Source organism: Papaver somniferum, chromosome 2 (genome assembly GCF_003573695.1).
Source record: "Papaver somniferum cultivar HN1 chromosome 2, ASM357369v1, whole genome shotgun sequence".
Taxonomy (NCBI): Eukaryota; Viridiplantae; Streptophyta; class Magnoliopsida; order Ranunculales; family Papaveraceae; genus Papaver; species Papaver somniferum.
Window position 1 is genome coordinate 60512249 of NC_039359.1, and position 13879 is coordinate 60526127.

General features: G+C 41.4%; 1 protein-coding gene across 2 annotated transcripts; it reads left to right on the forward strand.

Annotated features, from left to right (window-relative positions):
* Positions 1–10105: 10105 nt before the first annotated feature.
* Positions 10106–11760, forward strand: LOC113353382 (1-aminocyclopropane-1-carboxylate oxidase homolog 1-like). Of its 2 annotated transcripts, XM_026597003.1 has the most exons (3): positions 10106–10809; positions 10934–11256; positions 11385–11760. In XM_026597003.1, exons 1-3 carry the CDS (start codon positions 10728–10730, stop codon positions 11517–11519), a joined length of 540 nt encoding a protein of 179 aa, XP_026452788.1. In that variant the 5' UTR covers positions 10106–10727; the 3' UTR covers positions 11520–11760. The 2 variants fall into 2 exon arrangements, with proteins under 2 accessions (XP_026452788.1, XP_026452787.1); XM_026597002.1 differs by lacking the exon at positions 11385–11760 and having other exon boundaries at positions 10934–11366.
* The last annotated feature ends 2119 nt before the right edge of the window (positions 11761–13879 follow it).

A 13879-nucleotide genomic window follows, 5' to 3' on the forward strand; every position in this document is an offset into this window, starting at 1 on the left:
ATGCCAGCCACATCTCTGCGCCAAAGGCATGCCAGCCGAACCACATGTGCCAATGGCATGCTATTCCAGCCACATCTCCGCGCCAAAGGCATGCCAACCATGCCAGCCGTATCATCGCGCCAAATGCATGCCAACCATGCCAGCCGCACCACCGTGCCAACGACATGCCAGCCACACCTCCGCGCCAAAGGCATGCCAACCATGCCAGCCGCACCTCCGCACCAACGACATACCAACCATGCCAGCCACACCCCCGCGCCAAAGGCATGCCAACTACGCCAGCCGCACCACCGTGCCAACGTCATGCCATCCACACCTCACGCGCCAAAGACCCAATCATGCCAGCCGCACCGTCGTGCCAACGGCATGCCAAAGCTATGCTGGCCATGCCTCCATGCTGCTGGCTGCCAAAACGGAGGGTTGCAACAATCAACGACCACCCTTCCCCTGAGATGCAAATCTCAGCCGTACAAGTTCGCCACCAAACGCGTGACAACTTCTGCCCCAATGCCAAATTCCACGGTCTATGCCAAAACTCTAATTTGGCCGCGCCTAAAACATGCCAAAGCCATGCTGGCCATCCCTCCATGTCGCTGGCTGCCAAACAGAGGGTTGCAACAATCAACGTCTACCCTTCCCTCTAAGATGCAAATCTTGGCCGTACAAGTTCGCCACCAAACGCATGGCAACTTCTGGCCCAATGCCAAATTCCACGGTTTATGCCAAAACCCTAATTTGGATGCGTCTAAAACATGCCAAAGCCATGCCAGCCACGCCTCCATGTCGCTGGCTGCCAAATGGAAGGTAGCCAGAATCAACGGCTACCCTTCCTCCTGAGATGCAAATCTCAGCCGTCCAAGCCCGCCACCGAACTAAAATACATGTGACGACTTTTTTTGCCACAACGCCAAATTCTTTGGTTTGTGCCACCAAAACCTAACTTTGGCCATGCCGTCATTCCTCCTGAATTCTTATTGAGTTTTACTGTCGGGATGTTTTCACCCCCTAAACGAGCCCAAAACCTAAATATTCCCTCGAAGGGAGATAGATAATTCTTTTCTGATCAGAATGGAGGGGCGGACCGTCAAAATCCGAGTCCGTACGAGAATTATACAACGATTCTAGTAAAGGGCGCTAATTAAGGTTTCGGCATGTTAAACCCTAATTTAGACAAAGCCGCACGCTGCCAACGGATCCCATCCAAGCCGCAAGCGATTCACTTCCAATCCGCAAGCGACTCCCTTCCAGGCCGCACACTGCCAGCGGCTTCACTTCACGCCAAAGCCATGCAGGCCATGCAACCATGCCGCTGGCTGCCAAACGGAAGGTTGCAACAATCAACGGCTATCCTTCCTTCTGAGATGCAGATCTCAGCCGTACAAACTTGCCACCAAACGACTTGTGGCAATCTCTTGGATACGGTGCCAAAAGCCTAATATGGCCACGATGCCAAAGCCCTAATTTGGCCACGCCAAAGCCATGCCAGCCATGCCTCCATGCCGCTGGATGCCAAACGGAATGTTGCAACAATCAACGTCTGTCCTTCTCCGGAGATGCAGATTTCAGCCGTACAAACTTGCTACCAAACGACTTGTGGCAATCTCTTGGCTATGGTGCCAACTCTTGGCCACGGTGCCAAAATCCTAATTTGGCCACGCCAAAGCCATGCCGGCCATGCCTCCATGCCGCTGGCTTCCAAACGGAAGGTTGCAACAATCAACGGCTGTCCTTCCTCCCGAGATGCAGATCTCAGCCGTACAAACTTACCACCAAATGACTTGTGGAAATATCTTGGCTACAGTGCCAACTCTTGGCCACGGTGCAAAAACCATAATTTGGCCCCGCCAAAGCCATGCCGGCCATGCCTCCATGCCGCTGGCTGCCAATTGGAAGGTTGCAACAATCAACGGTCTTAGCCGTACAAACTTGCCACCAAACGACTTGTGGAAATCTCTTGGCTACGGTGCTAACTCTTGGACACGATGCCAAAGCCCTAATTTGGCCACGCCAAAGCCATGCCGGCCATGACGCTGGTTGCCAAACGAAAGGTTGCAACAATCAACAACTATCCTTCCTCCTGAGATGCAGATCTTAGCCGTACAAAATTGCCATCAAACGACTTGTGGCAACCTTTGACTACGCTGCCAAGTCTTTGCCCACGACACATACTTAGCTATGCCAATTATTTGGTCATGGCACCAAACCATAATTATCCACGCCAAGAGCATGCGCAAGCCATGCCAGCACCGTGGCCCCGCCACTGGCTACCAACGGAAGGTAACCACAATCAACGACTAACATTTCTCTCGAGATGCGAAATCTCGGCCGTCAAAATTCACCACCGAACCGAAAAGCCTCTCAATCTTAACTTTCCAAACAATATCAACATGCTACACATTTTCCACGAAAACACTCGAGACATAAAAACATGTCACAAACTGGGAGATGCTCATCAGGTTATTGGTCTGGCGGTTTACAGCGTGCGGTGTACACTACGCCCGTTACAAGAAAGTGTCATAAGAGTGAGGCAGTTAGTAAATACAAGAAGTAATGGTGAAACGTTCCCTTTATTATGGAAACATCAATTCCAGGCGTTACCCGTTACCGCTTTCTTCCATTTACTCAACCGTTTCAAATTCTTACGAGGACATGGTACGTTTCGTTGCAACTTGTATAAATAGGTCTCACCTATTTCCACCAAATACAAGTTTTGGTCAGGATAATACAACACTCACAAATCACTTGTTAGCTTTCCCATCTGTTAGCTTTCCACTTTCTGTTACAAATCGTCAAACAATTACTTTTCCCGAATCAAATATTCTGGTCTCAACACTCTCTTCGCTTCACTCCCTAGACCAACCCTTCTCCTTCACTTTGTGACCGAAGAAAGTATGGAACGACCATTTCTTGGTTTAATCCGGATTTGTAAAAATTGATCTCTCGAATCAAAGTACTCCCTTGCAGCACATTGTTTAGGGTTTAGACTCGTTTCTCACCCACACACTCGAAATTACCGAAATCAGCAGAAACTGTTTTCACCCTCAAACACCACCATATCCCAAAAGGTAAAATATCCCAAATTATTTTGATCATCTTCTTACTTTTCTTCTTGGACCACTCCCATATGTTGGATTTAAGTAAGTCCGAGAAAACCTAAGCTTACCCAAAACTATCAATAAAATAATTCCACAATTTTTAAGTCTCACTGCAATGTAAGAACAAGTGGCTATTTGTTTCAACTTTAGATCCACATAGTAGACAAACATTAGAATTGGTCTTCCCATCCCTCATCATCAAATATAATGTTGGAGCACCATTATAACAAAATTTCCAAACAAGAAAAGAGATCTTCAGAGGCACTTTTGAATTCCATAGCTGTTTATGTGGGAAAGAGAGAAAGCCATCAATATCCAAAGAGGAGTACACAATAGCTACGGCGAATTCTGTATCCAGTTCACATTTCCTTGTATCCTCTAGTTCTGAAGAATCAATTCTAGTAGAAATATCACCTAGTTGATGAGAAGCAAAACAATCTCTTCCAATTCAATCTCATTAGGATTTCTTTTAAAACCAAAATCTCATGGACCATCTGGAGAAACCAATGCACTGACAAAGGCATTTTTCTTCTTAGAAAGCTTATAGATAGCTGGAAAAGATTGTTGCATAGAATTGATACCCAATCATCTATCCTTCCAAAAACTCAATTGTTCCCATTATTGACAGTGAAAAGAGTATTTTGTCTGACATATTCTCTTGCATTCAAAATACCATCCCAAATACTATATCCTACTAACTTCGAATAAGTATTTCGAAGAAAAGAATTAACATTACCTCCAAATTTCTCCCAAATGATTTTTATCCACAATGCCTTAGATTCCTTACCATATCTCCAAATCCATTCTTAATGCCTATGCCACCTCTTTTCTTTGATAGTGTAGCTGTAGCCCAAGATACCCGACTTCTCTTCGTAGTTTATTAGAAGAACCCCACAAAAAGTTGTGCATAATTCTTTCAATTTATTTCATAACTGACACAGGCATTTGAAACATGGTTAAGTAATAGATAAAAAAGCTTGCAGTAACACTATTTACCATTATCAATCTTTGACCCTTTGAAAAGTATCTCCTATTCCAAGTGCTAAGCTTTTGTTGTATTCTCTGAATGATGATGTCCCAAACAACTCTACAATTTGATTTACTTCCCAATGGGATTCCCAAATAGTTAAATGGAAATGTAGTTAGAGCACAACCAAAAGCAGCAACACATAGAATTCCAACAATAACACTCTTTCTGAAATTCACTCTTAAACCAGAGATTAGTTCAAAAGAAAAAAGAATGTTCTTTAGGTTACTTACTTGTTCTTCGGAGTCATCTAAAAAGACTATTAAAACCTCTGCAAATTGTAGACGATTAATAACAATGCCAGTAGGAGAAACTTTGAATCCGGTAAGTAAATTGTCAGCAGCGGACCTTTTAATCATCAGAGAAAGGATCTCAACAATCATAATAAACAAAAATAGTGAGATAGGATCACCCTGCCTGATCCCTTTTTGACTCCTGAACATGTCAGTGGCCTCAATGTTTAGAAGAATAGAGAATCTTGCAAATGAAATATCACCATTTTATCCATCTTCTCCAGATGATGCCAAAACCAAACCTCTGAAGCACCAAGTCAATGCAATTCCAACTGATGTTGTCAAAAGCCTTCTCAAAATCAACTTTACAAACAATGCCAGATTTCTTTTTTCTTTTTCTTGAATCAATTAACTCTGAAGCTATTAGAATGCCATCATTAATCTGTCTCTCATGTACAAAAGCACCTTGAAAATCAGAAACAATAGAAGGAAGAACCAACTTTAAACTTTCATCTAGGAGTTTAGAAATAATTTTATAAACCCCTCCAATGAAACTTATTGGTCAAAAGTTGATGAGAGAAACATCTCCATTGCATTTTGGGATCAACTTTAACTTGGTACAATTTAGTCCCCAGTCCAAAAAAGAAGAGATTCAAATTCCTTGATGACTAACATTAAATCATGTTTTATAATCTCCCAATAGACCTTGAATAATTCCATTGTAAAACCATCAAGACCAAGGGTCTTGTTAGTGCCAAAATGCATGATCACTTGCCTGACTTCATCCTCAGAAAAAGGTTTTTCTAAAGCAATTGCATCAGACACAGAAATTGAAGGCATTTGTAAGTCTTCAAAACTTGGTGTGATTGGCATTTGCTTAGTGAAAATATTAGAATAAAAGTCTTTGGAAGATATGCATCTACTTGTTGGCTTGCACTAAGGAGTCAAAGTGTCAAACTCCACTACGTCTGTACAAAGGCCAGGGAAAAACAGTGGTTCTATATGAACCGTGGGAGAAAAACTAAAACAAAACCGCCTCTAACATTTTTATTTTATTTTATTAGTGGGTCCCTGTAACACCCTGTGTTTTTAGCATGGCGCATGCTAAAAGATGCGCCATTGCCTGAGATGAAGCTTCATCTAAAGCTTCTGTTGAGTGGTACGCGGTATATTGGCTTAAGGAAAATGTCGCGCAAAAATGGCGCATTATGTTTGGAATTTGTTCAAGGGTCAATGTTGCATCATCATGATGCATTAGGCCAGTTGGGTAGGTGGCCTTGAGCTTGCAGCGTAATCATTGCACATTACGAAAGTTATTGGCCTAGAGCCAATATTGCACAATCATTGTGCATCAAGACATAGAGGGCTGGCAGAACGAGTGGTGCACAACCATTGTGCATCAGCCAGAGAGGGCTGGCCAAAGGAGTGTTGCTCAATCATTGTGAACAATCATTGCGAAGTAACTCAATCATTTCGATGAACAGTGAAGCAGGCATGTCATTTTGGTCCCCTAAACATACTTATATAAATTCCATTAAGACATATATAGGGAGGAGTACTTGGTTGAAGGTGCATATGTGGACTATGCACCAAGTAAGCTTCATAGCTTAGCCGGAAGAATATAAATGATTCCTAAGGATCATTTTAGCTGCGTAGCCTTTTGAAGAAGGAATTTGATGCTTAGGCATCACCATGCCATGACGCGGACCCGATGATGCATAATCATTGTGCATCTTGACGGAATGGCCTATGGACCAGGCTATTACCATTTTTGCTAGGCTATGGGACCTTGCAAACGAGTTGATTAAGCTTCTGTCCCCTAGTGGATGAATTAAGGTCTGTGCTTGATCCCTTTAGAGTAGGGAAGGGTACGTAGGCAGCCGCAATGAGTTGCATCATTGCCGGTCCAGCACTTTGTCGCTCATATCATCTAATTGTGAGATGATTGCGATATTCTGGCCTCTCATATCATCTGGCTCGGTATCTTGACGCAAGAGATGATTGCGGCCATACTTGATGAGGCTTAGTTGCATGCCAGCAAGTGGATGCTCATGCTTCATATCAAGCTACGTAGATTTGGTAAACGAGATAAGGTAGGGACTGGATAGGGTTTGGTGCGGCCTATACCAAAGTCGAAGGATCACGCCTGGACAAGACTCGACGGTATGACGGTTTCTCATCTAGATAGGAAATTCAGTGATGAATTCCCTATGTAGAGGCGAGCTAGTGAGGCATGCAATATGCATCAGCCTTGGCCTTATGGTCCTAGACCCTTTAGCGGACAAGGGTAAGTTTTGGAACGGTGTGGAAGTTAGGTTAGCCGCATCATGCTCCACGAGCATGCTTGCAAGGGCAGATAGGCGTGCATTTGCCTAGATTTTAGGCCCGGATCGTAGCTTCATCATGGCGCACAGAGGGAGTTACGGCTTGCGGGGCAACGCGCCAAAGGCGTAATTTTCCGGTCCGTCACAGTTGATATCGGAGCAAGTTCCGAGAAAACTCTAGGGACTTGTGCAGAGTGGACTCATTGGAGAGTATTTTTCTTAATGGAAACTTGAAGTTGGAGTGTTGGTCAACGTTTGCGCAGAAAGAGTTTGTAACTGCATAGCCAGTTACTATGGGAATCGAGTTGAGCTTGTTCAACTACTGTGAGTTTGCCTGGACTAAGTGGCACACCACTTACGAGTGGATATACGGAAGACCGTCTGGCACGGTGGGTAGACAATGGGACTGATCATCCCCACACGTTGGCAACTGGTCAAGGGTGTGCGTTGTCAGGCTCGACTAGCATACTACTTACGAGTGGCAACCTGGATGACCGTCAGGGACAGTGGACAACTGGAAATTGTTCCACACAGTACTGTGCTAAAATATTATCATTTCGATGACATCTTTAAACTTGTAAACCTCAGGGATTCCTGGGTGGTAGTATGGGATCCCATCTAGGATATCTGGTCGAGATATCCTCTTGGCACTGGTCAATTGCGATTCTTGGTATTCTTGTGGGCACTTTTGGATTCCTGGGCAGGCGGCGGTATGGGAAGGTTGCTCATAAGGTCTAAATTGTTGTTCACGATAACTTGAAGAAACCCGTGATTTCTGAGCATCTGGTATGATACTTTTGCTCAGGAAATCCAAACCAAAGAGATTGTCCACAATAGATTTTGGTTTTGAATTTCGGGGACAAAATTCTTTAAAGAGGTGAAGAGTGTAAGACCCTGTGGTTTTAGCATGGCGCATGCTAAAAGATGCGCCATGTCCTGAGATGAAGCTTCATCTAAAGCTTCTGTTGCGTGGTACGTGGTAGATTGGCTTAAGGCAAATGTCTCTCCAAAATGGCGCATCATGTTTGGCATTTGGCCACGTGTCAATGTTGCATCATCATGATGCATTAGGCCAGTTGGGTAGGTGGCCTTGAGCTTGCAGCGTAATCATTGCGCATTACGAAAGTTATTGGCCTAGAGCCAATATTGCATAATCATTGTGCATCAGGACATAGACAGCTGGCAGAACGAGTGGTGCACAATCATTGTGCATCAGCCAGAGAGGGTTGGCGAAAGGAGTGTTGCTCAATTATTGTGCGCAATCATTGCGAATTAACACAATCATTGCGAAGTAACACAATCATTGCGAATTAACACAATCATTGCGAAGTAACAAAATCATTGCGATGAACAATGAAGCGGGCATGTCATTTTGGTCCCCTAAACATACTTGTCGAAATTCCATTAAGACATATATAGTGAGGGGTACTTGGTTGAAGGTGCATATGCGGACTATGCACCAAGTAAGCTTCATAGCTTAGCAGGAAGAGTATACATGATGCCTAAGGCTCATTTATAGCTGCGTAGCCTTGCGAAGAGGGCATTTGATGCTTAGGCATCACCATGCCATGTCGCGGACTCGATGATGCATAATCATTGTGCTTCTTGACGGAATGGCCTACGGGCCAGGCTATTAACATTTTTGCTAGGCTACGGGCCTTGCAAACGAGTTTGTTAAGCTTCCGTCCCTTCGTATATGAACTACGGTATGTGCTTGATCCCTTTAGAGTAGGGAAGGGTACGTAGGCAGCCGCAATGAGTTGCATCATTACCGGTCCAGCACTTTGTCGCTCATATCATCTAATTGTGAGATGATTGCGATATTTTGGCCTCTCATATCATCTGGCTCGGTAGTTCGAAGCAAGATATGATTGCGGTCATACTTGATGAGGCTTAGTTGCATGCCATCAAGTGGATGCTCATGCTTCCTATCAGGCTACGTAGAGTTGGTAAACGAGATAAGATAGGGAATGAAAAGGGCTTGGTGAGGCCTATGCCAAAGTCCAAGGCTCACGCCTGGACAAGACTCGGCGGTATGACGGTTTCTCAGCTAGATAGGAAATTCAGTGATGAATTCCCTACGTAGAGACGAGCTAGTGATGGATGCAATATGCATCAGCCTTGGCCTTATGGCCCTGAACCCTAGATTCTTTAGCGGACAAGGGTAAGTTCTGGAACGGTGTGGAAGCTAAGTTAGCCGCACATGCTCCACGAGCATGCTTGCAAGGGAAGATGGGTGTGCATTTTCCTAGCTTTGAAGCCCGGATCGTAGGTTCATCATGACGCACCGTGGGAGTTACGGCCTGCGGGGCAATGCGCCAAAGGCGTAATTTTCCGGTCCGTCACACTCCCAGTGGGGCCCGCCCTCAGGAGACGTGCAGGAGCTGGGTTTGTGAGAGGCGTTTCTTTTTTTTTTTTAGTTTTTCTTGAGAGCATGGTTTTAAAAATCGCACGATTCGCTCCAAAAATTTCTAATTCGCTTCACATCGGAACCTTGAATCGTATCCACATAAGAATCGTATTTATTCCATTATAAATATGCGATTTTGACTTTTTCAATCAGTTGACCCATAAAACAAGGTGCTAATAATCGTCCCCCATACTTTTCCCCATGGACCCCATCAACTAGCTAGATTTCGACGAACAATAACTAATGTGTTATTTTATTGCTTATGGATCCCATGTTTACGTAGATATCTTCTGTTTATGGACCCCATCGAATACAAATGTGTGATAAAAATAATTAAATTTATAATTGCATACGCGGCTGCACCTAGGATAGCTCAGCAGTAGTTGAGTACTGAGCCACTGCACCCAGATTTTTTTTATTTGTTCGTAACTGCATCTATTTTTTTTTGTACTAATTTTATTTGAAAATTACTTATACATCCTGTAAAAAATAGTGTTATTTACAGAAATATAATCATATTATCAATTTTCAAGATATATGTAAAAGTAACCGTGAACGATTCATTATACGATTCGATTCCTTAAAATACGAAAATGATCCACATTACGATTTACGATTTCACAATCTTACTCAAGAGAATTCCAAAGAAGAACAATAAATAAAGTACATGGAGGATCCCAATTAAGTAAAAGTTTATTTAAAACCTTAACAAAAACATGGAAGTGGGACTAAAAGCCAAGACCCAAAGAAGAACAATAAATAAAGTAAAAACATCGTTGATCCCCCAGTTAAGTAAAAGTTTATTTAAAACCTTAACAAAAACATGCAAGTGGGACTAAAAAATCGTGAAATCTAAATTTTTCGGTAAAAGGTTCACATGGAGTGACGTACGTACAAGCTTGTCGAACGTACAAGTTGCTAAAACAAGAACTAATAATAATGAATGGTGATTGTATAATCCAATATTATAGTTTAATCGATTAATAGTTTTCATTTCTTGCAATTGTAGAGGATTAATAGTAGAATGTCCTAACTTGCTATCCAGAAGTAGCCTGATCGCTGACAATCCAACTCCCCATTCTCCCAATCTTTCTATCCAAATATTCCCATTCATGGAAGAGATAAACCATGGCGGAGAGTTCCTTGCTGGAAGGGATTCAGTCAGTTGCGATCATAGGAAAGAAATGAAGGCATTCGATGATGCAAAAGCTGGTGTTAAAGGAGTAGTTGATGCTGGAGCACTCTCGAAAATTCCAAGGATATTTGTTCGTCCCCAGGATGAGCTTGCCAAGGATGAGAGTTTGTTCATGCCTAGTAACGGTGATATTAAAGAAAATAGTAAGATTCACACTCCAGTGATAGACCTCAAAGGGGTTTTACCAATGAACAGAATCAATGATGATTATGATCAACAACGACATAAGGAGATCGTCAGTGAAATTCGACATGCTTCAGAGACATGGGGTTTCTTTCAATTGATAAATCATGGGATTCCAAGGACTGTGATGGACGAAATGATGGAAGGTGTAAAAAGATTTCATGAACAAGATGTAGAAGCCAAGAAGCCTCTCTACTCAAGAGATCCAAACAAAACAGTGGTTTATTTTAACACTCATTTTCATTTTCATAAAGCAAGATATGCTGAATGGAAGGACAGCCTGGTCTGCCGAATGCTCTCTCCAGATCCTATCGACCCTGAAGATCTGCCAGAAACATCCAGGTAACCAATCTCGTTGTCTTTCATGCAAACAATATCGTTTTTTCTCGTTTCATTAATCTGTTTTTGCGAAATTAATTTTCATTGTTTTGTTGATAATTATTTCTTTTTCATGCATACTATCCAGAGATATTATGCTTGTGTACACGAGACACCTTATTTGTCTGGGGGGATATTCTTATCGAGTTATTATCTGAGGGTCTAAGGCTCCATCCTCAACACCTTAAAGGCTTAGATTGTACCAAAAACATGGTTAATATTGGCCATTACTATCCAGCATGCCCAGAGCCAGAACTAACTCTAGGTGGTGGTAAGCACTCTGATCCTACGTTTTTCACTATCCTTCTCCAAGACGACATTGGTGGCCTTCAGTTCCTTCATCACAATTGCTGGGTTGGTGTCACTCCGGTGCCTGGAGCTCTATTAGTAAATATCGGGGATTTACTGCAGGTATGTACATTAAACTGTATATATGCATCTGTACAGTGGCAAATTTCACTGGACTGTATATATATGCATTAAACTCGGAAGTTCATTAAACTTAATACAATCAACTGTATATATGCATCTGTACTTAGGTGATCAGCAATGAAAGGTTCAAGAGCGCTGAACATAGAGTTGTGGCAAATCTTACTGGACCAAGAATTTCAGTAGCATCATTTTTCAGTGGTTCCAAGACATGCACAAGGCTTTATAGTCCCTTAAAGAACTGATTTCTAGTGAAAATGATGATGATACTGATTATGATCGTCCACTATATAGAGATATCACAATAAAAGAATATTTAGAAGTTTATCATTCTAAAGGGCTAAATGTGTTGAGCCACTTTAGAAGTATAAATTGTTTGTGTAATAATGGATAATTGTAATTGCGTAAGTTATTTTCTTTTATAACCCGTATGAATTCCATTTTATTGTGGAATTTTTTCTTTTTATTTTGGTACCGAACTCAATAATTTGGCACCAAAAAGGTTTAAAGTTCATCCAGGCCAGAAAATGATTTTCTTCCTGTTAAGTGTTAACCAACATGCATTCCAGTCACATATTAAGATCTTCTAAAGAAGCTAGTTTCATTGTGCAACCAATTATTATAAAGATCATCTTATTGATGTTAGAGATGAAATGTGCAGAATTTTGGATAATGTATTAGCTTATGGGGACAGTGTTTTCGGAACATTGTAGTCCTCTTGATCTGTGGCTCTTTGAGTTTGAATTTCTTTGAAATCTTTTTGGTTCGCTTATTAGCTCTTTGATCTGCATGGTGGTTAGTTACTCATTATAGCAAGCATCTATATGATTTTCGTAATTGTCTAGCCCCTTTTGGTAAATTGAACAATGATACCCAATTGTATACAGTTCATGCACTGCGATTTCTTTTAATCCAAAGAAGATTAGTTTCCTACTGAATTTTGAGGTTCTGATCTGTAAATCGCAGTGAACATCCAATTCAAAATCAATTGACAACACGTAAAGTAGGTTGTGCGTACATTCAATATTTATAGCGCCGATTACACCGAAGAGGCCCAAGGGACTTCGTACCATTAACACCAAGCTTAGTTTTATACCATTGATATGTGTGTTGTTATTCATTCTATTTAATATTTGTTTGTTGTTCTCTTTTCTGTTTGATTAACACTTAAACCTTCGATACAACAAAAACTTCCCAGTATGGAATAAAATAATAAGTAGGTTTGTCTCCTGACAGAGATGCTAGAATATCATTACAAGCGTATACCTAAGTTGATAACAAATTTATGTTAAACATTACCCAAAAAGGACAAGGATTCACATGTTGTGATGCACAAGTTCGTCAAACATATAGAAGCTGCCAAAACAGTGATGTTTATACTTATATTATTATGGGACAATTACTCGATTACTCAAAAATTAGTGCTATTTTCGGTGGGGGTGGGTGAAACAACTAGTGGCAAGTTCATTGCTCTTATGCATAGACAGCTGATACTTGGCAAATATGAAGTTAAATCAATTGATTAGTTTCAAGATAATGAAATTAAACAATTGATTTCAGCCACTCTGACAAATATATGAAGATTAATGTACGTATGCACATATATTGAGTTTATTTATAATCAAAACCTAGAGGAGGTGCAAGTGCACCCACTTGCACTTCAACTTGCATCTTAATGCCAGCGTCTCTTAGTATGTCTTAACCTAAGCACCGCAAGTTTGCTAGAGGATAGTGGTCGTTAATTAGTTTAAAGAAATCCACGGTATTGCCTTCACGAGTGAGTGTGATTCGTGTGAATACAGTCTCCATGCACTGAGCATGAATGAGATTGTGAACTTGGGTCTTTATAAAAAACTACTCTAAAACTGCTCTCTCACGGACAAGATTTAATTTTTTTTTTTTTTTCTTAAACAATGGGTCTGCGTTTGTGTACGGTCCATCATTCGCCCACCAAAAAAGTTTAAATTCTACTCTTTTAAGTTAGTGGGAGAAGTTTGTAAATTCTTTTCTGGACGGTCTGTCTAATATCAGTATCGGTTGCTGCTATGTGGTATGCAATTAGAGATCAAAACTCGCACAATCAAAACAAGATTACCAATTAAATAAAAAGATTGAACTAGCTGCTGTCCACTTTGGTGCTGCTAGCTTTCTTTTCTCCAAACATTCGAATTTCACCATATACTATATAGTAGAAAGATCAAGCATTGAAACTTTTCGATAAGTAGAGCATGGTACGTTGATTAGCTCCAGCCTTTTCTCCAGAATTTCCAGCTTTTCTCTAGAAAGACGCTCGGCCTCTGTAACAAGATCTTCGTCTGGAGGCAGATTCTGGCATGAGAACCTTTGTAGTTGCGAGAAATCTCACAACTACACCCCTAGTAAAATCTATAGAACAATCTAAGAAATCATCATAATAATTTCAAGAACTTTTATTAAAATCTTAGAACAAGTAAAAATGTATGAGAAAACCCTAATTTGGGAAGGAAATAATCTTTCTCTCTCCTAATTTTTTGTCTAAGCTCTCTGAAAAGATCTCTCTCCTTTATAAAAGGCGCTCGGCTCATTATATAGGAGTTTACATAGTGGAGGACAGCTAATAAAGCCC